Source organism: Mobula birostris, chromosome 13 (assembly GCF_030028105.1).
Source record: "Mobula birostris isolate sMobBir1 chromosome 13, sMobBir1.hap1, whole genome shotgun sequence".
NCBI classification, from domain to species: domain Eukaryota; kingdom Metazoa; phylum Chordata; class Chondrichthyes; order Myliobatiformes; family Myliobatidae; genus Mobula; species Mobula birostris.
Window position 1 is genome coordinate 27,330,126 of NC_092382.1, and position 27,424 is coordinate 27,357,549.

General features: G+C 47.0%; 2 protein-coding genes and 1 pseudogene across 2 annotated transcripts in view; 2 read left to right on the forward strand and 1 right to left on the reverse strand.

Annotated features, from left to right (window-relative positions):
- Nucleotides 1–27,424, reverse strand: part of LOC140208624 (NACHT, LRR and PYD domains-containing protein 3-like) — a 142,787-nt gene that overhangs the window by 69,683 nt on the left and 45,680 nt on the right. The window lies entirely within an intron of this gene.
- LOC140207504 (probable G-protein coupled receptor 139) lies at nt 7,001–7,834 on the forward strand (annotated as a pseudogene).
- LOC140207860 (probable G-protein coupled receptor 139) lies at nt 23,218–25,607 on the forward strand. The gene is made up of 2 exons (XM_072276408.1): nt 23,218–23,284; nt 24,697–25,607. Exons 1-2 carry the CDS (start codon nt 23,218–23,220, stop codon nt 25,605–25,607), a joined length of 978 nt encoding a protein of 325 aa, XP_072132509.1.

The window sequence follows — 27,424 nt, forward strand, 5'->3', positions numbered from 1 at the left end:
GTGATGATCATTCCGATCCTTTGATGACGCCTTAAACACGGCCAAGTTCACCGACTCGAACCAATCCTACAGCTGTTCGTGTACCGCCCGGGGCCACGCTTCTGTTGTCTAATCACCGGAGCCTTTCTGATTTCCTTATTCCTGAACGCAGGGAGGAGATGTACAGCCAAGTGATCAGATTTCCCGAAGTGTGGTCCAGGAACAGTTGGTATCGCTAATCGTGGTATAGCAATACCTGGATCTGTTGTGACCCTTGGAGTTGCAGGTTACATTTTGGAGAGAATTGGCAGGATAATTTATTCAAACAAGTCTGATTAAAGTCGGCGACAATAATTTTAAAGACTGATTGAAGCGAACGAATGATTTGAAAGGTTCGTGATCCGCTGCTTCTTGTTTGCTGATGATATCATTCAATACCTCGAGTGCTTGCCTGAGGCAGACATTTGTCCGCATGTAAACTGGAACAGCAAGAAGAACTCTCTTGGTAATTGGTCATCAAATGTATCAGCTTTGGGAAACACGAGTGCGACAAGACAGCTGCGTCTTAGCAACTCAAAGAGTTTGTACTGAACCACAAACCCTGACCTTTGTTCTTCTCCGAATCAGCAGTCCATTCCATACTGTGTATCGAGAAACCTTCAGTCTTACCGACGGAAACGGCGGGTCTTGAGTAAGCCGTGTCTTCGTTAAGCGGGAAATGCAGCAAATTCTCATTTCTCTCCGACACAACGATCTATCTATAAGGTAGTTAATCGTGTTCGTCGGTCAGTACATTTGCTGAGAAGATGCAGGTTAGAGGAGCTTCATTCCTTTGCTTTTCTTCCTGGGTTACAGTCATAACCCCCCAGCCCCCCTTAGGCTTATGGCGACGTACCTTGGATAGCTTAAAGGTGTGGTACCAGCAAGGCTCACAGTTAAACGAACCAAATCATTCAGAAAATCGTGAAATCGCTAGTTCGTTAAGATGGTTGAAAAGTACAGTGTGTTAACTGAAGGGAATTTGCGGCTGCCGTCTGTCGTGAGATTGGTTCAGATGTGTACTTACAAGTTCTGTCAGCTGCCGCAACACGTCTCTGTGTTCCACCTGCACCATCTCACACAAAAGATAGTTTTCTAGTCGAACAAGGGGTTTTTAGAGGAGAAGCTGTAGAACTGAACATACCTGAATGACTTTATCCTTTCTGTTATTGGAGTAGATGACAACGTTGTCGATATAGATGGAATCATAGCTGCGCAGCATACCGCGGAGTGAATCATTAATGAAGGCGTGGAAAAAGGCTAGAATGTTGGAAAGTCGGAAGTGCATCACCTTGTGCTCAGTGGATGTTATGAACGCTGTGTTCCATATTCACCAGCCCCCAGCAGCACCACCCCCCACCAACTCCACCCCCATACACCGCCCCCACACCACCACCTGGGGGATGTTGATCGGATTTCTGCAGATCTGGACCACACGGTGTGTGTGAATTTGCTGTCCATGGGGGCATAGGTTTGTGTATCGTTACGGTGATCCTGGTGAGTCCACCGTTGTCACTGCAGAGACGAAGATACTGCACCGTTCGGACAATCGGCTGGGCAGATGAAGCCGCGCTTTACCGCTTCGGCCATGCCATCATCGATAGTTTCAGTCAGCGAAGGTGTGAGGGAGAACAGAGTGCCGCGGGAATGGGAGATGTCCAGAAGGAGGTCATGTCTGTGAGGTGACAGGGCGTTTGCTTCTCTGTTACCGAAAGCAATGGCTAAGTTGTGATAGTCCTGTGCAGGATTGGTGACGGCCAGGGTCCACTCCGTTTCCACGGATTTATTGGGTGGAGTCAACTGATGTTGCAGGCCGGGATTCCGGCAGGTGGGTCTCCAACTCCACGGGCAAAGTGAGGGTCTTGAGTGGGGATCCAAGAGTAACACAAGGTGAAAGGAGTGTTGGGTGAGGAATTGAATGAATCGTGGTGAACAAGCTGTGTGGGCGCCCGGGCTGTCTCAGATCCCAAGGACGGTTCGTCAATGGCCGCGATGTCGATGGCGTGAGGGACAGATTCGGTTGGGCGTCCAAGCTGCACACGCACAGTCCGATCCAGAAAGTAATCTGCTGCGCCGGTATCCAGCAGAGACTTCTTCGCCTGTAGAGCCGACGGACTGTGGGCAAGGACAGAAGGAGTGAGACGGGCTCTGGTAATGGAATGAGGAGCTGGGAAGAGCCGACTCGGTTGATATTTGATGCGGTGGTGGTCGGCTCCACAATATTAGCTACGCAGGTTTTTGTTTCCTCCACCAACGCTCGGACTCTTGGGGGTGTTAAAGAATCTCTCCCTAACAACGTGGGTCCTGGAGCCATTGGTGATGAGGCTTGCTCCGTAAGATCGCTGTCAATACGGAGAGTCCGATTGATGAGGTTTCGCAGTTCATTGGGCAGCTCCCAGGCAAACAGATCATATTTCAATTGCTCCGAGAGGCTGTGATGGGAATGGACAAGCGGCTCTTCCGCCATTCTAGCCGAACCCCGGGGCGAGGCTCCTGGACTGCACGGCACAATCCATGTCGCAGGTGAGGTATCAGATCTGCTTCCTCCTCTGCACATCTCGGAAGTTTCGAAGACGCAGCGCATGTCAGCGGTGAAATTCTCATATGTATTGCAAATGCTGTCTTCATAAGCGGTATCCCAGGTCAGAGCTCGTGCATCCAAGAGGTGGACAAGGAAGACGACCTTGACACGGCGTATTGAATATAGAGAAATGGGAGCTCGAAGTGTAAGCCGCTCTGGGACGGGAAATTGCAGCATCGGGTTAGAGATCCGTCAAAGCTTTCGGGCAGCAGAATCCTCGGTTCAGAGGATGAACGCTGACGAACGCGGAGCTGATACATCGAGCGGAGACTTCGCTGAGAGCGGTGGACTGTAGTTATCGGTTTCCTGCTGCTTCTGATCGTGTGTTCACGTCGGCGGACGATTTCTTTTAGGCAACGATACTTTTAGGTCAATCGATGTTTCTCTCATCCTGTCAGGAAATGAAGAGGAGTTTTGGCGTAAAGCAGAACAGCGGAGAGGATTCAGCACTGATCGATAAGATTAATCAGAAACCGCATCATAACGAGCCACGAAGGGCCACGAAGCAAGGGAGAACAGAAACTAAGTACAACATGCAACAGGGTCATCTTTAGGCAGGGAGGGTGAAAGCTCGGAGCAACTGATTCAAGCCGGCTGGTTGGATGAGTGAACAGGGACTGTGGATGAGAATTGGGGTTATATGGACACTGCTATCTGAATAGCTCCATTTTCCTGGCGACACACCTCTGCATCAGCTCCACTGCAATCACATCCTTGACCGACGGGGAGCAGAAAATTACCATATGCTAATCATGCAATAGTATATATTATACCCTACTGCACCATGACCTTTCCCGTCAGTGAACTCACATTATCAATCCGCATCACTACCGTCATTGATGTTTGAAATTCCATTACCTTGTCCGTCTCAGAAAGGCAGCGTCCAATATTACGGACCTCCTACACTCAGGGCGTACCCTTTTCTCACCGTTACCATTAGGGAGAAGGTACAGGAGCCTGAAGGCACACATTCGTCGATTCAGCAACAGCTTTTCCCCCTCTGCCATCCAATTCCTAAATGGACAATCTTTGGACAATACCTCAGTGTTTTTTTAATATACAGTATTTCTGGTTTTGCACGTTGTTTAGAATCTATTCAATATACGCAACTGATTTACCTGTTTATTTACTTTTTTTTGTTATTATTTGTTTTTTCCCTCTGCTATATTATGTATTACATTGAACAGCTGCTGCTAAGTTAACAAATTTCACGTCACCTGCCGGTGATAATAAACCCGATTCTGATTCTCATTCTGATTCTGATTCTGAATCAGCACTCACAAGAACCCCGTCACTCTCTGTGAATATCCTAGCACTACTCTCCCATGGACGATAATCACCACATACCTCAATATTGATCCCGATCTGTCGTTCAGTATCCATCTAATGAAATTTGTCCCATAGCCTACAGCCCATTGATTTATTACTGCAACGAGTATCTACTCACAGTGGAAGTCTTTTCTTGTGTGCCACTCATTTCAGACCACTTAATAAATAAGCACTTCGTCAGAAACAAGCCACAGAATATAGAATACTGTGTAGTATTCCCAATGGAAGTGCTGGTCGGTTAGTCAAATATGTAAATCCGTCTACCTACCTCAGTATCAACAACGCTACCATCGCTTTTCATCTGCAAAACAATTGTCATTGTTGGTGCAAACGTAATGAATGCTGATGCTCTGCCGGTTTAAGCATTTTCGCCATTACGAGGGTCATGTGTGCGGTGATTGAATTACTTTGCTTCATACCGGCGCGGACATGTGACGGGCTGCACCAGAGCTGGAGGAACACAGCCGGTCAGGAGATGAATAAGCAGTTGAGGTTGCTGGTGCGAACCCAGAACAAAGCTGGATAAAGAAAAAAAAGGAGGAAGGTGCCAGAAAAAGAATGTTTGGGGAAGCGGGAGGAGGACAAGCCGGAAGGTGATAGGTGAAGTCAGGTGATTGGAGTAGCGTGAGGAAGTCAGGGGCTGGGAGGTAATTGGCGGAAAAGGCAAAGCGCGTGAGAAGAATAAACCTGACAGGAGAGGAGAGCGGACCATGGGAGAAAGCGGAGGAGAGGCATCCGGGAGAGAGGAAAGACAGACGAGGAGGAGAGTAAGAGTGCAGAGAGGAGAATTGCAGGAGAGGGAAGGGAGAGACGGAAATACTGGAAGATGGAGATATCCATGTCCATGCCATAAGACAGGAGGCTATTCTGACGGAATAAAACGTGTTACTCCTCCAATGAGAGATTGGTCATATCGTGGCAGAAGAGGAGGTTATAGACCTGTCAGCCCGGCAATGGGGATAGAAATGGAAACGGCTGGCTACTGGAATACTTTGTCGTTGGAGCTGATGTGCCGACAGTCGGCCAGAGTGACGACTGTTCATATATTGCCACAGACGCTGCCTGACCTGTTAACTTCATCCAGTATTTTGTATGTGTTGCAATTCATTCGATGAACGGTTTGGTGGGTTGACTATCTTCGTAAGCCTGGATGCGATATTAGCTTGAGACCCTTCACTATATTACACGGACGTGCAAACAACTTAATCTGTTTTATATAATTTTATTGTAAGATTTATCACCGAAACAATTCTCAGGGTGAAACAGAGCAGCCAATGACAATACAACATTGGTCTCTGATGTCTGTGTCCTTGGAGACAAGGAATGACACGGTCAACAATAACAATCATGAATCTGAGAGGTGAGTCTGAGCGTTTCTCGCGGTAACATTCACCGACTATGAATCGTCTTTGAGATTTTGCAATTCCTTGTCAAGCTATCCATACCTCATCACAATTGGGAATTTACTTGAATGACATCATGATTATTTTTATCCCAGCTGTTGGAAGACACGTCAGCCTTGTGTAGTATTGAATATTCAGTGTGCTGGAGCGAGTATAAATGAATGAGCGTGGAGATTCATCAGCTCAGAGTTTCTTCAGCGAGATCCCGGGCAGCTGGAAGACAGGCTGATTGTCACACAATATGCTTGAAACATTTTTCCGTGTGAGAAAGATATACTTCTTGATCATTGCCGTTATTGGTGTTCCTGGTAAGAACAAAGGCGAACTAATATTTGCTGTCCTGTGTGCGCGGTCGTTGGACTCTTTCAGTTACCGACAGCGTTGTGATACCGGTGTATCAGTGAGTGCGATGCGGACATTGTAACGAACTCTGTGTTCAATCCGTGAACTCGGCTGAGAATAAACCGGCAGTTGAAACGGCTGTAGAGCGGAAGATAGAATAGGTAGATCCATTTTGCAGATTCATGACCGACATTTGTGATTTATCAATGCAAAGCCTCTGTCAAAGTAAACTCCGATAATCCAGCGCGCTCGGTATCTTTACGGGCTACATGGTGATACTCTGAATCAATAGCGTAACATGCTTCACATTCAGAGTAATCCTATTGCGCTGCGTTTTCAAAAACTTGCTTCAAGTTGGACGGGATCGCGGAAGCGGGTCGCCGGCGAGATTCAGCGGAGAACGGTAGGCATCACTTGTGAGTTAGACTCCCAGCCATCGTGAAATTCCAAAATTCAAACAAGGGTCTGTTTGCGTTTTAGTGCACCAGAGTTTGTTTCCATGTCCTACGATACGTGTAGTGAAGAGGGAGTTAAGAGCCAACCCAGCAGTGTCTGTTGGAGTCGGACGGGATAAGGTAAATACGATACTCCGCTCTGGAACGATAAGCCTTGCGGCATTTACAATAATGCTGCAGTAATTCTGGAGCAACCCCTCAAAGAGCAAATATTTTGAAAAATATACATTGGCTTTCCTATGGAAACTGGATGGTTTAAACACTAGCGTTCAAAATACATGAAAATCATTTCAAATCGGGAATTAGAACTTCCTGATTGCAATCGACCGCAGTCAAGCGTAGTTGCAGAATTTTAAAGAAGCGAAGCAACAGAGGTCGCTGTACGCGGATGGCAAACGGGAGTTGGGGAGGAGGAGAAGACATGTGAACGGGAGACAGAGGTGGAGGGAACGGGGCTTCGCTGCATGGGGTGATTCCAGAATGTATGTGAAAGCAACGCAGCAAACATCGTCGATCAGAAATTTCCGATGTATCCAAGCTTCATAGATGTCAAAAACTTGATGGTTGGAGATTTGTAATGATTTCTCCTAACTAAAGAATATTCCCCGATTCGTTGACAATGCCTCCTTCCCAAACCCTGCTCCTCTTCCTGGACCGAGTACTGTTACCATTCACCCAGCATGTAATTGTACGAGGCATCTACGAGTCCCACTTTACACCTGTGCATTTCTCTTGCGCTGAGACGCGTGTGGCGGCGGGATAGTAATTCGCTCATTATTTCTGCTGTTTCTCCAGTGAATTTAGTGGCGATTGTGATCCTGTCCCGGGGAAAGTGCGGCCTCTCCACCTGCACCACTCGCTACCTGGTGGCCATGGCAACGGCGGATCTACTGACCATCATCTTTCAGGTTATATTGGGGCGGGTCTTTAATTATTACTTGCCCGGGACGTTTCTGGACATCACCGCCGTATGCAGTGTGAACTATGTCCCCTTAAGGGCTGCCACAGACTGTTCTGTCTGGTTCACTGTCACCTTTACGTTTGATCGGTTTGCTGCCATCTGTTGCCAGAAGCTCAAAGCAAAATATTGCACCGGGAAAACTGCGGCTGTAGCTTTGTCAACAACCGGCGTTCTTTTCTGTTTTAAAAATGTGCCCTACTTCTTTATGTATCGACCAATGAAAGTAATTGATAATATACCCTGGGGCTGCATTCGTAAATCGAGTTACTATACGGATCGCAGGTGGGTGGGATGTAGCCGGCTTTCTACCGTTCTAGCGCCATTACTCCCGTTCGTGTTAATACTGCTGTTCAACGCTCTGACAGTCAGACACATTTTGGTGACCAGTCGCGTCCGGAAGGGGCTGAGGGGTTAGAGCAAGGCGGAGAACCGCAGTGACCCGGAGATGGAGAGCAAGAGGAGGTCTGTGATCTGTCTCCTCACCATCTCCGGAAGCTTCATCATCCTGTGGTCAGTAAAAGTTGCCGAATTCCTTTATTACACCATTGCTGGATTGGATCAGAATAGTTACAACGATTCGAAATATATATTTCAACACACTGGATACATGCTGATAATATTAAGTTGCTGCACAAACACGTTTATTTATGGGGTAACTCAGTCCAGGTTCAGAGAGCAGTTCATCAGCACAGCGAAATATCCGCTCTCGTCAATTATTCAACTAATTAATAAACAACAGATCTAAGCTCGTAGTTCTTTTTTTCGTCTTGACACTACGGAACTGGCGGTCAGCGGAGAGAGCGGCAGCTGCGAGAGTGGTTGAGAGCCCGATCGAGACCCAGATCCGGAACAGACACTTCGGCAACTGCAGCCTGCGACTTCCACCTCCTACCAATTATTAAACTCAAACTACCTTTTATTTGTATTTTTAACTATATTTCCGCTGCCGTTACCGCCACACGTCAATCGATAACAAATCCCGCTCTCCTCAACGGCTTGTCGTTGACGGTGAGGAAACGGAGCACCGAACGGAAATACTGCCGTCAAAGGAGACCGGGTGCCATTCACACTGAGCGCACCGAGGATCAGCTCGGGACTGCTCCGTGCTCGCAGTCAGTAGACAACACCGCGGTGAGATTTAACTGATTGCATCCGGCATCGGATCGGCACGTCCCTCAACACGCTACGAGCAGACAACGCTCACATTTACAGATATTTAAAGTTCAACATTCGTGCTTACCTGTATCCAATGAGTGAGTTTGTATCAATTTCCCGATGTGTGCACCTGCCCAGGGAATGCCTGCACTAGGTCCAATTATCATCTGCAAAAAGTCTATTTCTAAAGATGACTGGAATTACTGTGTGAGAAAAGCACGTTTCTTCCTCATTTCCCAGGGTGCCTGGCGGGGAGGGGTGGGTAACAAAAAAACGGTAATAACTTTTAATGACTTCTCAATTGGCAAAAGCTTTCCGGTTATTCTAGTGGGGTTTAGTACTGGTGCGTTTTGGACTTTTACATAAATATTGCCGTCACTATTGTGCATTGATTTTGTAGATATTACTGTCGGTACAATGTATACGCTGCTCATACCATAGTCTATCAACTTTCTCCTTTACGTCAGCATAGTTCTGCTGATTTCACTTCTGGATTTCGGAATGTTGTGTATGTTTGGAATGGATCCATTAAGGAAGTTGTGTTTTTTTTTTGTTTGTCTTGTGACATTCTATCGGGACGGTTATTATGAATATGAAATAATGGATCTGTTGTCATATCAATATACACCCGGGCTCTCAAACTGAATGAGGATTGCATTTATAGTATAGCATCCTTTATGAGTTTGTCTTTTAAAGCAAGACTTTGGTGAATGATGCTTGCCACTTGGTTCTGCCTGCGTAAGTAATCAGATTGAACTAAACTGTTGCAAGATCCTTTGATCCCTCACAGACTTCTCAATTCAATTCAGTTCAATTTAAGTCTAATTGTCATTTATCCGTATATTAATACTCATGAATACAGCCAAAAGAGACAGCTTTGCCACGGGGTCAAGGTGCGAGCACACGTTACCAACACTCACTCACAGTAAGCACACACAAGATCATTATCACGTAATGAGAGTCCCAAACCCATATAGAATATCAGTAAAACACACAACGACGCAGGATAGATGCAGTTTAACCTTGGACTCCCCAGTCCACCGATATCATCTGTAGACTGTCACCTAGACGACCGATTCCTACCAGGCGAATCCGTGGCTTTGAGGCCCAGTCCTCGCATTTACAAAACACAACGAGACAAATATATATGTGCATATTCCAGACCCAATATGATTGAGTTCAACTTGAAATTTCATAGTGGAAAGTAAAGTCTGATGTAGCAGTCTTTCAGTGGAGTAAGGGAAATTACAGTGGTATGAGAGAGGAGCTGGCCAAAGTGAACTGGAAGGAGCTGCTGGCAGGCATTTCAGCAGAGCAGCAATGGCGCGCAGAGAGCGAGAAAGACTAGGGAGAGGGGCCAATGAATCGGTGGGACGAGGGAGAGAGAGACTGGGGAGAAGGACCGATGAGTTGGTGAGACAAGGGAGAGAGAAGCTGGGGCTATGGAGAGAGAAACTGAGGAATGGACAGATTCGGAGGCGAAAAGGAGTCTGCAGTGAGAGAGAGACCGACGCAGACATAGTCGGGGATATGAGAGAGCCTGGCAGCACAGACACGGGCGACAGAGAGACTTTGGAAAGAGTATGACGAACGGGGTGGAGATGCTAGTGGGAAAGGAGACTGAGAAAGAGAGCCGAAGGGAGAGACACGAGGAGAGAGATACTGGGAGTGGATACGTCACGGAGAGAGAGTGTAGGAGAGACGGAGTGGCCAGGTAGAGAGTTCCTGGGAGCAGCGGGAGAGAGGGACTGGAGAGCGGGAGAGACTGAGGACGGAGAACGTCAGGAAGAAACTGACTGGGTGACTGGAGTGCTGAAGAGAGTGAGACCGGGGCTGGGTGTGGCGACGAGAGAGAGTATGTTGGGGAGTGGGGGGGGGGAGTGGGGGGAGACAGCATGAGGAGATTAAGAGGGAGCTTAAATGCAGATCGTGGCCATGGTGAGAAAAGAGATTGGGGTGGGTAGAGATGTTAGGTGTGGATGAAGATTTGGCTTGAGAAGAGAGTTCGGAGTGGGGATGGAACTTGGGTTGAGGAGAGACCAGGATGAGGAGAGAGACTGGGACAGGGAGAGAAGCAAGAGAGCTTGAAACCTGGGATGGAAATTGAGGGGAGAAAGAGACTGGAGTATAGAGAGTCTGGAGGACAGAGAGATGGCTGGGAATAGGTAGGGGTTGGGAATGAGTGAGAAAGAGAGAGAATGAGCTGAAAAGAGAGAGTCAGTAGAAGTGACTGTGCGAAAAAGAGACTGGTGAGATGGCGAAGAAACTAGGGATTAGAGAAAGACGGATGGAGAGACACACTGGAGGTTATAGTCTGGGGCACAGAAGAACGATGAGGTAAATGGGGAGAGAAAGCGGGGTAGAGAGAAAGCGGGGGAGAGAGAAAGCGGGGGAGAGAGACAGTCGAGATAGGCAGAGGGAGAATAGGATGTGAGAGAAACTGTGGGAGAGAGAGAAAGACAGGGAAGTGAGAAAGACTGGGTAGAGAGACACAGGGCAGAGAGACGAAAGTGAGAAAGACTGGGTAGAGGGAGACTGACGTAGAGAGAGTAGGCAGCGTTGGTCTGGTGGATAGAGAGACTAGGAGAGAGGGAGACCGGGTAGAGAGACTGGGCAGAGAGAGACACTAGCCGAGAAAGGTTGTGGGGATAGATAGAGTCGGATGATAGACATTGTGGGTTCCGGGAGATGCTGAGAGAGAGAGAGAGAGAGAGAGAGAGAGGGAGAGAGAGAGAGAGAGAGAGAGAGAGAAAGAGAGAGAGAGAGTAGGCAGAATGAGGTAGAATGTAGAGAGACAGTGGGGGACATGAAATACTAGGAGATAAGACAGCGGGGAGAGAAATTGTGGAGAGAGAAATTTTGGGGAGACATAGACTGGGGAGAAAGAGATTGGAGGAGAAAGACGACATAGGAGTGCCAGTGGCGTGAGGGACACAGAGATCCTGGGGTGAGAGAGCGAGAGAGAGAGACTGGGGGGTGAGAGAGAGGGAGAGACTGAGGGGTCAGAGAGAGAGAGAGAGAGACTTAGGGGTAGAGGGAATGACTGCGGATTCAGACAAACTGGGCAGGAAGAGACTTGGGGAAAGAGAACTCGGAACGGGAGAGACGAGGGGAGCGACACTGGGGAGCACAAGAGCCAGGGCAGAAGGCGTGAGAGAAAAACGAGGGACAGAAAGGGTCGGGGAAGATAAGATGTGGAAGAAGAGAGAGAGCTGGAGGCGAAAGAGACGGGGGCACTGTAGGAAGAAACGGGAGGGGCTGAACGTACAGAGAACAGCAAGAGAGAGAGAGGTGGAGACTCAACGAGGAGACTGGGAGAAAGAAGGAATTGGGGAACAGAGGGTCCGGGATGCTGAGGAGAGTGAAAGTAGGGAGGGAGAGTGAGACGCAGAGAGAGACTGTGGATTGAGAGAAAGAGCAGGGGAGAGAGACGGTGGACTTGAACGGGGACAGAGATCGGGCTGAGGAGAGAGACCTGCAGGACTGATGGTTCGAAAGATCGGAGGGTGGAAGGAAATTGGGGTGGGAAAGGCACTGGAAGGGGAGAGATCAGATGTCAAAAGCGACGGATGGTGGGACGGTAGAGGCAGCCAGAGGAAAAGTGTGGGGGGAGGGGGAGAGAAGAAAGAAAGAGAGAGAGAGAGAGAGGGACGCGTAGGAAAGGCGGACTGGAGAGAGAGTGAGACGGGGAGAGAGAATATCGATAGAACACGAGAGGGAGGCCGGAGGGAGTGATTTGTCGGGGGTTGTTGAGACAGTTGGAGAGAGACCTCAGGTCTGGAGAGGGACGCAGGTGACTGACTGGGAGGTGATAGAGACTAGGAGAAAGCCTGGTGGAGATGAGGCGAGAGACTAGATGTTAGAAGGAGCCGGCAGAGCAAGAGACTGGAGGAGGGAGATAGAGAGACTGGGGGCTGAGTGAGAGACTGGGATGAGGGAAGATAGGACATTGTGAGTCAGAGAAAAGGCTTATGTACCGTGAGTCATTAGAGAGTTTTCATACCAGCACGTCCTTTTAGGATTTTACAGCTTCCATTGAAAAATCACTCTAAAACATCCATCCAGCCCTTTCCGCCTCGGTCTGACCACTCCCTCCCTGTCACATTGATCACACTCTCCACCCCTTTTCGCGATCTCCATCTTCGCGACCACCAACTCTTTCTCTCCTGAACACCCCCACCTGCATCCCGTCCTCCGACCTATCCTTCACTCTCTCCTCCTCTCCGGCCAACCGCGGAAATCGCCTTCCCTGCCCTCTGTGGCGCCCCTTGTCCTTCCCGAACGGGACGGTGCCTGCCTGCCGGCGAGAGACGGAGTGCCCCGGGGAGGACGCAGACGGGATACAGGCAGCCCTCTTTCCAGTCTGCAGTCGGATTTAGAGTCGCAGCCGAAGCGCATGCAGCCTAGAGCCGGGCCGGACTGGAAGTAGGTAGGGAGAATCCGGCCTGTGTCGCTGTCCTTGTACCGTGAAGTAGCCGGATTCCTCCTCCACCCTCCCGCTCCCTTCTACTCCCTATTCAATACGGTGATTCGCCGGTGCCGACCCTCATCCGAGCACAAAACGCCCCCGTCCTCCTGCCTCTGTCCCAGGCTATAAGGGTGCTGAGGGCGCAGGGGCGTCCCGAGTGTGTGCGCAGACGGGCCTCGCTTGCGAGGCGTTTCGGGTCGATAGGTCCTGAGGCCGAAGAGGCTGTGAGAAGCTGAGAGAAGGTTGAAGATTTACCTCAACCCCGTGATCCATGGGGGGAAGCCGGCCCGGTAGGTGTGTGATCAGAAGTCCCGGCACTCGTTGGTTTGGCGGTGCTACTAGGCTCGGTGATTCCGTAGCCTGGAGGTCAAAGGAAGGGTGGAATGACAGCATGGGATTGCGGAGTTCGGCCGGTAGGGGGAGCTACTGGATGGAGGGATGGGGTGGGTGATCTCGATTTGTCATTTTAACTATTTATGGAACAACACAAACCTAACACTTGTGAAAAATAGAGAAAAAAATCGTATTTTAGTGTACGTCATTCTGCACTGGCACCTGCCTTTCGTAAACGGGGACACACACTAATCCCAGAGACTCGTGCCGGTACCAAAATAATGCCACCATCTCGCTATGTCGCCCCAGCCTCGTGTCACCCCAAACTAACCCCACTGCCCTGTTAAGTCCCAGCTTATTCCACACAGCATTGTGTCAGTCCTTAAACTAATCCCTCTGCCCCGCTCTCTCCCCACACCCCCGTGTCAGTCCCCAAACGATTCACTTCACCGCGATCTCTCTCTACGAACCTATGTCAGTCCCTGAACTAATCACACTGCCCTGCTCTCTCCCCACACCCCCGTGTCAGTCTCCAAAGACATTAATTGGCTAAATGTAATTATGATCCTATTAGGCTGGAATATCCGAGCTAAAACAGGGAACGGGTGCGCTCTGGAAAATGCATAACGGAAATGAGAAGTTGTTTTAGGCAGCACCTACATAAGGTGCAGGATAGGTGAATAGTTTGGCAAGAGATGTAGATCATCTAATCAACAGGGGGAGAAAAAGCTGACCAGGTTTAGAAACACACACAAAAATTGCCGGGGAATGCAGCAGGCCAAGCAGCATCTGTAGGAAGAGGTACAGTCGACGTTTCGGGCCGAGACCCTTCGTCAGGACCTCTTCCTATAGATGTTGCCTGGCCTGCTGCGTTCACCAGCAATTTTTGTGTGGGTTGCTTGAAATTCCAGCATCTGCAGATTTCCTCGCGCCCAGGTTTATAAAGTTAGGATCGGACACGGCTGTAGAGTTACAAGGCAGCCAGGGACGAACTGAAGAATGGAATTAGGAGAACAAGAAACCTCTACAGAAGGCCTACAGGAGGATTAAGGAAAACCCGACGACATTCTAGATGAATGTGAAGAAGAGGATGACTAGAGTGAGAGTAGGACAGGTCAGGGATAGAGATGAAACATACGGCTGGAGTTGGTGGAGGTCGGACAAGTCCTTAATGAGGAGTTTACTTCAATTTTCACCAGTGAGAGTTCCTGGCGTTCGTGAGGAAGCGTTAACAGGGCTTATGTGCGGCAACAGGACGAGGTTAAAACAGAGGATGTTCAGGAACTTCTCAGAATCATTCGGAGAGATAAGTCCTCTTGTGAAGTTGCGAGAAACCCCAGGTTACTGGGGGAAGCGGAGGGAGAGATTGCTGCGCCCTTGGCGATTATCTTTGCGTCATCACTGCCGCACATGCAGTATCAGGGGATCGGAAATGGAAATATGATTCCTTTGCTCAGGAAAGGGAATAAGGATACCCTTGTAAATTATAGCCTAGCGAGTCCTACTTCAGTCATGGGCAAATTACTGGAGAACATTCTTAGAAACCGAATTTGCGAGGTTTTGAAGAACAAGATTTGGGAGAGTCAGAATGGCTTTGGGAGGGGCAGGTCATGGCTCACTGCCTAGTTCAATTCTGTGAGGACGTGGCAAAGCACATTGGTTAAAGTAGAAAAGTTGATCTGGTATAAATAGATTTTAATAAGGCATTTGCTATGGTTAACCATGGTAGGACCGTGCATAGCGTCAGAGGCTTGGTATCCAGGGAGAGCTGGCCGGTGGATTCAGGACTGACGCCCACAGAAGCCAGACTGTAGTTGTGGATGGAGCGTTTTCTCCCTGGATGTCGGTGACCAGTGGAATCCTGCAGTGAGCAGTTTGAGACCCCCGCTTTTTGTGTTTTTATGAATGATTTGGCTGAGGAAGTGGAGGGTGTATTATTGTATTTACAATGATGTGGAGGTTGGTGGAATTATGGATAGTATAGAAGTTTGTCACAGATAACAACAGGACAGTGACAGGACGCAGAGCAGCGCTGAGCAGTTACAGATGGAGTTCAACCCGAAACGTACCAAATGGTTCACTTTGGGAGAATGGATTTGATGGCAGGGGTATTACTTGCTTTAGTCAACCGAGAGCCGCACATTAGTACGAATTCCATAATAGAATCAGAGTGATGGGACTCTCTCCGATAAGGCGAGGGCCGCTCATCGGTAGAGTAACACAATAGTCACGGAGCGGTGCACTGCAAGAGCAGAAGGAAGTGTGATTGACACGTGAGCTTGAACACATCCGCTGTTCCGCACATACTTAGCTGCGGAGATTGCGGAGGCATTAACAATGATCTTTCAAAAGTCTATAGATTCTGGCATGGTTCTGGAGGACTGGAAGATTGCAAATGTCACTCCGCTATTTAAGAAGGGGAAAAGGAATCAAAAAGGAAATTATAGACCTGTTAGCTTGACATCGGTGGTTGGGAAGTTGTTGGAGTCGATTGTCAAGGATGAGGTTACAGAGTACCTGGAGGCATATGACAAGATAGGCAGAACTCAGCATGGATTCCTTAAAGGAAAATCCTGCCTGACAAACCTATTACAATTTTTTGAGGAAATTACCAGTAGGCTAGACAAGGGAGATGCAGTGGATGTTGTATATCTGGATTTTCAGAAGGCCTTTGACAAGATGCTGCACATGAGGCTACTTAACAAGATAAGAGCCCATGGAATTACGGGAAAGTTACATACGTGGATAGAGCGTTGGCTGATTGGCAGGAAACAGAGAGTGGGAATAAAGGGATCCTATTCTGGTTGGTTGCCGGTTACCAGTGGTGTTCCACAGGGGTCCGTGTTGGGGCCGCTTCTTTTTACATTGTATACCAACGATTTGGATTATGGAATAGATGAGGCTTTATGGCTAAGTTTGCTGACGATACGAAGATAGGTGGAGGGGCCGGTAGTGCTGAGGAAAAGGAGAGTCTGCAGAGAGACTTGGATAGATTGGAAGAATGGGCAGAGAAGTGGCAAATGAAGTACAATGTTGGAAAGTGTATGGTTATGCACTTTGGCAGAAAAAATGAACGGGCAGACTATTATTTAAATAGGGAGAGAATTCACAGTTCTGAGGAGCAACGGGACTTGGGAGTCCTCGTACAGGATACCCTTGAGGTTAACCTCCAGGTTGAGTTGGTGGTGAAGAAGGCGAATGCAATGTTGGCATTCATTTCTAGAGGAATAGAGTATAGGAGCAGGGATGTGATGTTGAGGCTCTATAAGGCGCTGGTGAGACCTCACTTGGAGTACTGTGGGCAATTTTGGTCTCCTTATTTAAGAAAGGATGTGCTGACGTTGGAGAGGGTACAGAGATGATTCACTAGAATGATTCCGCGAATGAGAGGGTTAACATATGAGGAACGTTTGTCCGCTGTTGGATTGTATTCCTTGGAGCTTAGAAGAATGAGGGGAGACCTCATAGAAACATTTCGAATGTTGAAAGGCATGGACAGAATTGATGTGGCAAAGTTGTTTCCCATGATGGGGGAGTCTAGTACGAGAGGGCATGACTTAAGGATTGAAGGGCGCCCATTCAGAACAGAAATGCGAAGACTTTTTTATTTTTTTGCCAGGGGGTGGTGAATCTATGGAATTTGTTGCCACGGGCAGCAGTGGAGGCCAAGTCATTGGGTGTATTTAAGTCAGAGATTGATAGGTATCTGAGTAGCCAGGGCATCAAAGGTTAAGGTGAGAAGGCGGGGGAGTGGGACTAAATAGGAGAATGGATCAGCTCATGATAAAATGGCGGAGCAGACTCGATTTGCCGAATGGCGGACTTCTGCTCCTTTGTCTTATGGTCTTATGGTCTAAACATCGTCTTCTTCCTTGTTAAATATTGCATCAGTTTTCAGACGAACGTCACGGGGACGTAGGAGCCTGATGATCTTTGTGAAGTCCTTCCAGATTGTGGAGTGCAGGATACAATGTTAATCTTCATCCTGTCTGGAAATATTCTTTTGTTATATTATCCCATTGTCTGTCAGTGACAGTTTCCAACTTGATTATGTTCATTTGAGTTGATTGTCCACTCACTGTACTCAGCCATTTCTCGTGAACCTTCACTGACGTTTTGCACTCTATGTCCACTTGTGAATACGTCATCAATGCAGCCTCCAATTGCGACAGCAGCTGAGTAGTTGCACTCTGTCGACTCGCCAGTTAATGGATTATGAAATCCATTCGGCCATTGCAAATGGCCTTGAAATAACCTCTGATTGGTAGACTGACATCGTACCCATGTCAAAACATATCTATCCAGTTGGATTGCGGGCGAAGCTTTTCTGTCTCCAAAACTGCTTCTCGTTCTTCATCTCATTGTGTAATCCATTCCATCAAAGTCACAATATATAACATATCAGATGGTGGGAAACAGACAGACGGATAGACAGACACACAGATATACGGATGGACGGGTAGACAGATAGGGATGTTGTCCAGTAGCAGCTACACCCTGCAAGAGCAATGGAAATAAAGAAAGAAACAGTCTTTGATCTTGGCATGTAGTTGCCAGAATTGAATCTTCCATTTTGTGAGGCTGCTCTTGCAGCCGCCATTTGGTGAACTATTTCTTGCTCAGTGAAGGATTAATCACAGCAACTAAACGTTTGTTTTATTATTTGTGCTGACGACCTTCTGAACCTGAGACCATGTTCATATAAGCCGCTGCTTGTACTGTTAAATGGCAGCCTTCAGGAAGGAACAGTCTGTGATCTGGTCACCTGGGCCAGCTGTTTGGCTACCCTGGTTGATCTGGTTTGAACCAGTCTAGGTGGAAAGGACAAAGTAAATTACCAGGATCACATCTGTGGGAAAGAACCACGACACAATACTGTTTGCAGCTCTGTGTCAGATCCAGTGAGAAGCTGACAAACGTCAGTCAGATGCGCCGATGTCATAGGATTCAAAACATAACGGATTGATATGATAAGGAAAAGGCTAGCAATAGAGGGTTTCAGGAGTACAGGCAACTCTGTGGAGACCAACAATCGGAGAAGTGATGACCTCAAGTCAGAAACGTGCATCGGGATCAAGTGAAACATCTGGCCAGCGTAGGCCACTTTTCCCGGTGTGTTACCTTTCCTTTTTTAATGTTTTTGGAGAGTGAGAGGAATCTTGCAGATATTTAGTCTACACGCATTTCGCGGCCAACTCAAGCATGGGATATTTAATCCTGCACGTGTTTGAGAAGTGACGCGGATATCAGACCACCACATCAACAAATACCTCTACTTTGTTCACTTCCATGGATTGGCATGTTTTGGCCACACACATCAAAATCAGAATCAACTTTATTATCACCGGCATGTGATGTGAACTTAGCAGCAGCAGTTTAATGCAGGACATAATCTAGCAAAGAGAAAAAACAATGATAAATAAATACACAATACTTAATAAGTAAATCAATTATGGTATACATATACGTATTGAATAGATAAAAATGTGCAAAAACAGAAAAACAGAAATGAGGTATTGTCCAAAGATTCAATGTCCATTTAGGAAACGGATGGCAGTGCGGACGAAGCTGTTCCTGAATCGCTGAGTGGGTGCCTTCAGGCGTCTGTACCTCCGACGTGATGGTAACTGTGAGAAAAGGACATGCCCTGGGTGCTGGAGGTCCTTAATAATGGTGACTTTCTGAGACACCGCTCCCTAAAGATGCCCTGGGTACTTTGCAGGTTAGTACCCAAGATGGAGCTGACTAGATTTACAACTCTTTGCAGCTTCTTTCGGTCCTCTGCCGTAGCCCCTCCATACCAGACACTGATGCAGCCTGTCAGAATGCTCTCCACGGTACAGCTATAGAAGTTTTTGAGTGTATTTGTTGACATGCAAAGTCTGTCCAAACTCCTACTAAACTACAGCCGCTGTCTTGCCTTCTTCATAACTACATCGATACGTTGGGACCAGGTTAGATCTCAGAGATCTTGGTACCCAGGAACTTGAAACTGCTCACTCTCACCACTTCTGATCCCTCTGTGAGGATTTGTATGTGTTCCGTCTTCAACGAGCTCTTTCGTCTTACTGACGTTGAGTGCCGGGCTGTGCTGCGGCACCATTCCTCATGTTGGCATATCTCACTCCTGTACGCCCGCTCGTCACACCCTGAGATTCTATCAACAATTGTGGTATCGTCAGCAAATTTATAGATGATATTTGAGCTATGCCTAGCCACACAGTCATGTGTATATAAAGAGCAGAGCAGTGAGCTAAGCACACCCCCCTGAGTGTCCAGTGTTGATCGTCAGCGAAGAGGATTTGTTATCACCAATCCTCACAGACTGTGGTCTTCCGGTTAGGAAGTCGAAGATCCAATTGCAGAGCGAGGTACAGAGGCCCAGGTTCTGCAACTTCTCAATCAGGTTAGTGCGAATGATGGTATTAAATGCCGAGCTATAGTCGACGAAAAGCATCCTAAAGTAGATGTTTGTTTTGTTCAGGTGGTCATTTAATACTGTATGATCCATTATTTTTCCTCCAGCGTGAGTCGCATGACAGCAAGCACTGTAAGGGTCATGTTCTTTGACTTCTCCAGTCCTTTCAACACCATCCGCCCTGCTCTGCTGGGGGAGAAGCTGACAGCGATGCAGGTGGATGCTTGCCTGGCATCAGGGATTCTTGATTACCTGACTGGCAGACCACAGTACGTGTGCTTGCAACACTGTCTGTCCGACAAAGTGATCAGCAGCACTGGGGCTCCACAGGGGACCGTCTTGTCTCCCTTTCTCTTCACCATTTACACCTCGGACTTCAACCACTGCACAGAGTCTTGTCATCTTCAGAAGTTTTCTAGTGACTCTGCCATAGTTGGATGCATCAGCAGGGGAGATGAGGCTGAGTACTGGGCTACGGTAGGAAACTTTGTCACATGGTGTGAGAAGAATTATCTGCAGCTTAATGTGAAAAAGACTAAGGAGCTGGTGGTAGACCTAAGGAGAGCTAAGGTACTGGTGACCCCTGTTTCCATCCAGGGGGTCAGTGTGGACATGGTGGAGGATTACAAATACCTGGGGATACGAATTGACAATAAACGGGACTGGTCAATGAACACTGAGGCTGTCTACAAGAAGGGTCAGAGCCGTCTCTGTTTCCTGAGGAGACTGAGGTCCTTTAACATCTGTCGGACGATGCTGAGGATGTTCTACGAGTCTGTGGTGGCCAGTGCTATCATGTTTCCTGTTGTGTGCTGGGGCAGCAGACTGAGGGTAGCAGACACCAACAGAATCAACAAACTCATTCGTAAGGCCAGTGATGTTGTGGGGATGGAACTGGACTCTCTGACGGTGGTGTCTGAAAAGTGGATGCTGTCCAAGTTGCATGCTATCTTGGACAATGTCTCCCATCCACTACATAATGTACTGGTTGGGCACAGGAGTACATTCAGCCGAAGACTCATTCCACCGAGATGCAACACAGAGCGTCATAGGAAGTCATTCCTGCCTGTGGCCATCAAACTTTACAACTCCTCCCTTGGAGGGTCAGACACCCTGAGCCAATAGGCTGGTCCTGGACTTATTTCCTGTCATAATTTACATATCACTATTTAACTACTTATGCTTTTATTACTATTTAATTATTTATGGTGCAACTGTAACGAAAACCAATTTCCCCTGGGATCAATAAAGTATGACTATGACTATGTCTATGACTATGATTACATGTCCCAAAGTCTAAAACAGAAACATAGACCAACAGGACTTATCCAGTGAAACAGTCTGCGTGGAAAGAAAATCTAGCTAATACTCACCCTCGGAAATGGGTCAAGATTATTAACGTGACTATTTCCAACTTGGAGATTGCGGGGCGGAGAAAAAAATGAAAAAGTAAATCACGGAGCTTTATTCGTTCTCTCTGAAGCGTGAAATCCTAGCCGTTCTTTAGGGTTCCGTCGTATCGGAGCGAGAAACTGACACAGGCATCATCATAGCAGCAACGAGAGGTCAGTTTAGATGATGTAAGACAAGGGAACACAGCTTATTTCAGCTCGTTGTAAGATGTCCGCTTGGAAGATGAAATGTCCTTCCTCTCTTCTCTGTTTTGCCTAACTATGGCAGTGGAAAAGTCAGAGTAAAATATCCGAATGTCTGTGTATTAACCAGTAAATTGTGATGGACAACAGCTCAGGATCAGTCAGGTCGACCGTGTGCCCGAATTCTGCAGAACGAGCACCCAAACTCGTTTGTTTTGTTTTTTCTCTCTAATTAAGTGGAGACATCCTTGTCACCACTGAAAGTGCAGTAGCCTAGGTCGGCAGGTACGCGTCTAAATCGCAGCGTCAATTACTTACATCGACATGAAACGAATAAAACTGCTGATTCAATTCTATTCAGGAATAATCCAGTCTGTTCTCTGTCCGTCCATCACTATCTGGTTTGGATCAGCTACCAAACAAGACGAGAATAGACTCCAATGAACGGCCGGGGCTGTGAAAAGGATTATTGGTGTGAAGATGCCCTCCATCCGGGACTTATATGCATCTAGAGTCAGGGAGCGAGCAAGCAGCATCATTGTAGACCCGTCACACCCTGGACATCACCCGTTCTAATTCCTTCCTTCTGGTAGCCGCTTTAGATCACTGTATGCCAGGACAAATAGGTACAAGAACAGTTTATTTCCGTATGCCATCAGTCTTATGAACAATTCAATTTTAGTCTATTATATACCAAGTCCACCTGTACATACACAGGTATACCTCATTGTATATAGTTCACGATTATTTGCATTATTGTTTTGTTTGCTTTTTGATTCTGTACAGCGAGAGCTCAGGAAAACCAACATCAAATTCCCTGTAAGTGTCCACATACTTGGCGATAATAAAGGATTCTGATTCTGATAAAGATAACACCTCACGCTAATTTATACTGCAACATACGCATCCAATAATCCTATGTTCTTCGTATGAGATTTCCATGATATAGAGAAATGGTTATAACTAGTGAACACATGCAGGTTGCTAATAATTATTAAACTATGAATGAAGCATCTATTCCTCCTCCGGATCAAGGAGAGAATGAAAGATTCACCGCTGATATCTAAAATATTCCACGTTCGGCAACTTTCTGGTGAAATGCTTTTGCATCGTCTCCACCGCAGCACACACTTTACTTACGGAGAACAGAAAGGTTACGATACATCAATCAGGCCAATATTAGATATTATTGTATCATGACCTTTCCCGTCAGTGAACGCGGGTATTCGGTATGTACCGAACACCACATTATCAATCCGTAGCGCTGCTTTCGCTGATGCTTGGACTTCCATTTCCTTGTCCGTCTCCACATCATCACACTCGAGAACCCCGTCACTCTTCGTGAATATCCGTGCCCTACTCATCAATGGAAGGAAACCAACACGTACTGTACCGCAATATTGACCCCAATCTGCCCTTTGTTTACCACCTATCAAACTGATCAATTTCAGCCCATAACCGACGGCCTGTGAGCTGATTACTGCACCGAGTGTACAGACAGTCAAAGGATCTTAAAGCCAATCAGTCCAGACCATTCAATACATAAGCACATCGATGTAACACGACAAGAAAAAAAAAGCGGAATATGCGATATTGTGTTTTATCTACAGTGGAAGTGCAGTTCAGATGGTGAAATATGTAAATATCGCTGTCTACCCCACCGTCAACAACGCTCCCAATTCTGTTCATCCGCAAAGCAATTGTCTGTGTTGGTATAAATGTAATGAACGCAGATGCTCGGCCCGTTTAAGTACTTGCGCCCATTCCAGGGTCCTGTGCACGGTGATGGAATTACTTTGCTTCATACTGCTACGAGGCCTTGATGGCAGCCGGTTCAGCAATAATAATCAATAACCCGAGAGGCGGCCCTGCAGTGTTTCACAACAACATTCACTGACTTTTCACATCGTCATTTCTCCGTCTTTGCGATGTTGCAATTTCGCATCAAGCTAGTCACACCTCATCACAATTGGGACTTTACTTGACTGACATCATGTTTATTTTTTACCCCGGCTGTTGGAAGACACGTCAGCCTTGTGTAGTATTGAATATTCAGTGTGCCTGAGCGAGTATAAATGAATGAGCGTAGAGATTCATCAGCTCAGAGTTTCTTCAGCGAGGTCGCGGGCAGCTGGGAGTCAGACTGAATCTTTCACAGAATGCTTGAAACATTTTACCGTGTGAGAAAGATATGGTACATGGTCATTGCCGTTATTGGTGTTCCTGGTAAGAACATAGGCGAACTAATATTTGCAGTTCCGTGTGCGCGGTCTTTGAACTTGTTCCTTTCCCGACATGAATGCGGGTGTATCAGTGAGTGCGCTGCAGACGTTGTGACAAAAACTCTGTGTTCGTTCAGAAGTTCCCTTGAAGTTTCAGCTGTGGCCTCCGCTGAAAATAAACCGGCAGCTGAAACTGATATAGAGTGGGATATCGGGGAAAAGGCTTCATTTTGCTGAATCATGACAAGCAGTTTTGGATTATCATTGCAAAGCTGTTGTTAAAATAACCTCCGATAATCCGGTGCGCTCGGCACCTTCACCGGCTGCTTTGTGTTATTCCGAATCAATAGCGCAACATGCGTTAAATACACATTTAAAGGTATTGCTTTGTGTTTTAAGAAATTACTGCAAGTTTGAAGGGAACTTGAGAAGCGAATCCCCGGTGAGATTCAGGAGAGCACGGTAGCTATCACCTCTGACTTAGACTCCGAACCATCGGGAGTTTCCACGATTCAAATTAGGGTCTGCACGCGATATAGTGAACCAGGAATTTTTCCACGTCCCATTATCAGAGAAATGAAGAGGGAATTAAGAGAGAGCCCTGCTGGTGTCAGTTAGAGTTCAGACGGGATAAGTTTCATGCAATTCTCCGATCTGGAAGAACAAACATCAAAATATTTAGAATAACGCTGCAGTAATTTGGAGCAAACCCTAACAGAGGCACATGCTTTGATGTACATATTGTGTTTTCTCCTTTGGAAATTGGATGGATTAAACACTAACTAGTAACATATTTGAAACTTTCAGCGATTCAGGCAAAACCTTTAAAAGCGAAAATTGAACTTTCTCTTCAGATTCCTTGAAAACAACGTGAAGGAACACTCGCAAGAGTGGCTACCGAACTTATAAGTAGCTAGCCAAGGGAGGCCACAGTGGGCGGGTGACAAACAGAAGTCGAGGAGGATAGGAAGATAATACAACGGGAGAATGAACTTTGCTGGGAAATTTGTAAATAGGCAGCGGTGTGGGAGCGGGGTTTTGCGCATGCGGAGAATGCCAGAACTTAGGTGACGGTATCGTGGCAATCAGAATCGCTGAGCAAGTTGCCGAGCGACCAAGCTTTAGAAATCAGTCGAAAACCTATTGGTGGGTGTTGGAAATTGATACCCGCAAAGCACCCTGAGCGATCAGTTGACAGAGCCTCCTTCCCAAATTCTGCTCCTCCTCGAGTACTGCACCCTTTTCACCAGAGTGCACGTGTGTGAGGCTTCTGCCAACCCCGCATTACACCTTAGAAAGTTCCAGAAGCCAGTTGTCTGGAAAGTGTTAATGTTCTCAATTTACAGCTAATCTCTACACTGAGAACCATGGACTGGCGAGATAATAATTCACTCATTCCTTTTGCTATTCCCGCAGTGAATATTGTGGCGATTGTGATCCTGTTCCGGGGAAAGTGCGGTCTCTCTACCTGCACCACTCACTACCTGGTGGCCATGGCAACAGCGGATCTAATGACCATCGTCTTTGCGGTGATATTGTGGCGGGTCAGTTATTATTACTTCCCTGGGACTTTCCTGGACATCACCCCCGTATGCAGTGTGATCTCTGCCCTGGGACAGACAGCCACTGACTGTTCTGTCTGGTTCACCGTCACTTTTACATTTGATCGGTTTGTCGCCATCTGTTGCCAGAAGCAGAAAGCAAAGTATTGCACCGGGAAAACTGCGGCTGTGATTCTGACAACAATCGGTGTTTTGCTTGGTTTTAAAAATGTGCCCAACGCCTTTGTATATTTTCCTGTGAAAGTGATTGACAATGTACCCTGGGACTGTATTACAAAGTCGGATTACTATACAGGTCCCGGGTGGCTGGGATATAGGTGGCTTTCGACAGTTCTAACGCCATTGCTCCCGTTCGTATTTATACTAATGCTCAACGCTCTGACAGTCAGACACATCCTAGTGACCAGTCGCGTCCGTAAGGGGCTGAGAGGTCAGAGCAAGGCGGAGAACCGCAGTGACCCGGAGATGGAGAGCAGGAGGAGGTCTGTGATCTTACTTCTCACCAGCTCCGGCAGCTTCATCATCCTGTGGTCCGTGAATGTTGCCGAATTCCTTTATAGCGTCATTGCCGGATTGGATCAAACTAAGTACAATGACTCTCAATACATTTTTCAACACACCGGATACAAGCTGATGATATTAACTTGCTGCACAAACACTTTTATTTATGGGGTAACTCAGTCCAAATTCAGAGAGCAGTTCGTCAACGCAGCGAAATATCCACTCGTGTCAATTATTCAATTAATTCATATAGGAATTATCTAAGTTCTCAGAGACCAACGCAGTGTTCTCCATCTTGACACTGCAGAAATGACGGTCAACAGAGAACGTGGTTTAGAGCCCGAGAGACACAGCACGGGAACCCGCAGCTCACGAACTCCACCTCCTAGCGATCATTAAACCAATCTGGCAGATTGTTTTATATGTTTATTTCACCATATTCCCGCTTCCGTCATTGCCACATCCATTTCGATAATGATAGGGCGAACCAGGATCTCAGGACATTTGCACAAAAATCAAATGAAAAAGAAATACGACATTGCATACAGTTACAGTTAGCCTTGCACTGGCCCTGCACATTAGGATAAAGCCGTTACGGGGAAAAAAATGGTAAGCACTGCAGAACTCATGTATTCTATTCATAATTGTGCAACATTATGTGGCTGACTAAGTCCAGGGAAGTCACATTCCGGCCCGCCGAACCCGCGAGATGGAGACGACTGTCCCAAACCGAACCCAGTCTGTGTGCATGCTGCGTAATTTGCTGCCCTGCTTCAACTCAGTGCCAAGAAATTACAGAGGGGACACTGCAGATTTTAGGGGATTCACTGGCCAAACTGTCTCACAACCGGCCTCAGGGCAGTAAGTACTATGATATTCAGGCAAGACTACAGCAAACATCACTTTGTCTTCCATTGCATTCACGTTACACGAAGTCAGTAACTGTGAGATATTATCGCTATTTATTTTCAGACAAGAGGATGTTTATTTACTCTCCGTGGAGGTGCATTGGGGAAGCACAACTGAATGTGTTGACCTTATCCAGTTGAAAGTGAATCTTGGCGGGTCAGTGCGTTAAGTCCTCGTCCATTACCTTCGAATTCTATAAAACAAAATAGTGCCTGTGATTGATAAATCTGTACGCAAGTGTTGCTGAATGTATACAAGTAATTCAAGATCAAAAATTGAAAAGCTTCAGCTAACGTGCATGTTATGTGTGTGTGTTTATGCGTGTGTGTGTGTGTGTGTGTGTGTGTGTGTGTGTGTGTGTGTGTTTTAACGAGTATAATCAGTATTATTACAGATGCAGACGGGGTGTCGCAGCGTGTGAAAGTGAGACCACATAGGTTCAGCGATCCCAGTAGATCTTGACCTCAGGGCTTTCACTGTGCAGAATTTTCGGCATACGATAATCCGTGCTTTCAATGGGAGATTTATTTTCCTTCAAAGTGCACAAGACGTGTGTGGGGTAAGTGAAGATTGGCTCGTTCGCGCCCACAATCAAGTTGTTGGTTGGGATCCATTCAAAAGCCCCCATTTCCTGGTCAGTTTTGTACCATTGCTAGTTCAAACGTCACAGGGACCTCGTGATTAGCTAACATATGATCTTGTGGATGTATCGAGAGGGCTGTAGATGACGGTGAACAGAAATGCAAAGGAAGGTCTAGAATTTACTTAGACACAGACTGGAAATAAACAAGATGCCACAAACCCAATCAAAAAAAAAATAAATCACAGGCAGAAGTAATTGAAATTAAACTCTTACGATTGAGCACTGAGTGCTCAGCACGAGACTTTTAGGCATAGACTTTCCATGTTTGAATGTGGTGGGCAATAACTGGCAGTCTGAGTCTTAAAGGGACAGCGGCATCTAACCATACTCCGGGGAGCTCGAGTGCCAGAACCTCGATGTTCAGTCTGGACAATGACAGAGGAGTAAACAACAGGAATTCTGCAGATGCTGTAAATTCAAGCAACACACATCAAAGTTGCTGGTGAACGCAGCAGGCCTTACTCACTCTTCCTTCAGTTAGTCCTGACGAAGGGCCTGGGCCTGAAACGTCGACGACTGCACCTCTTCC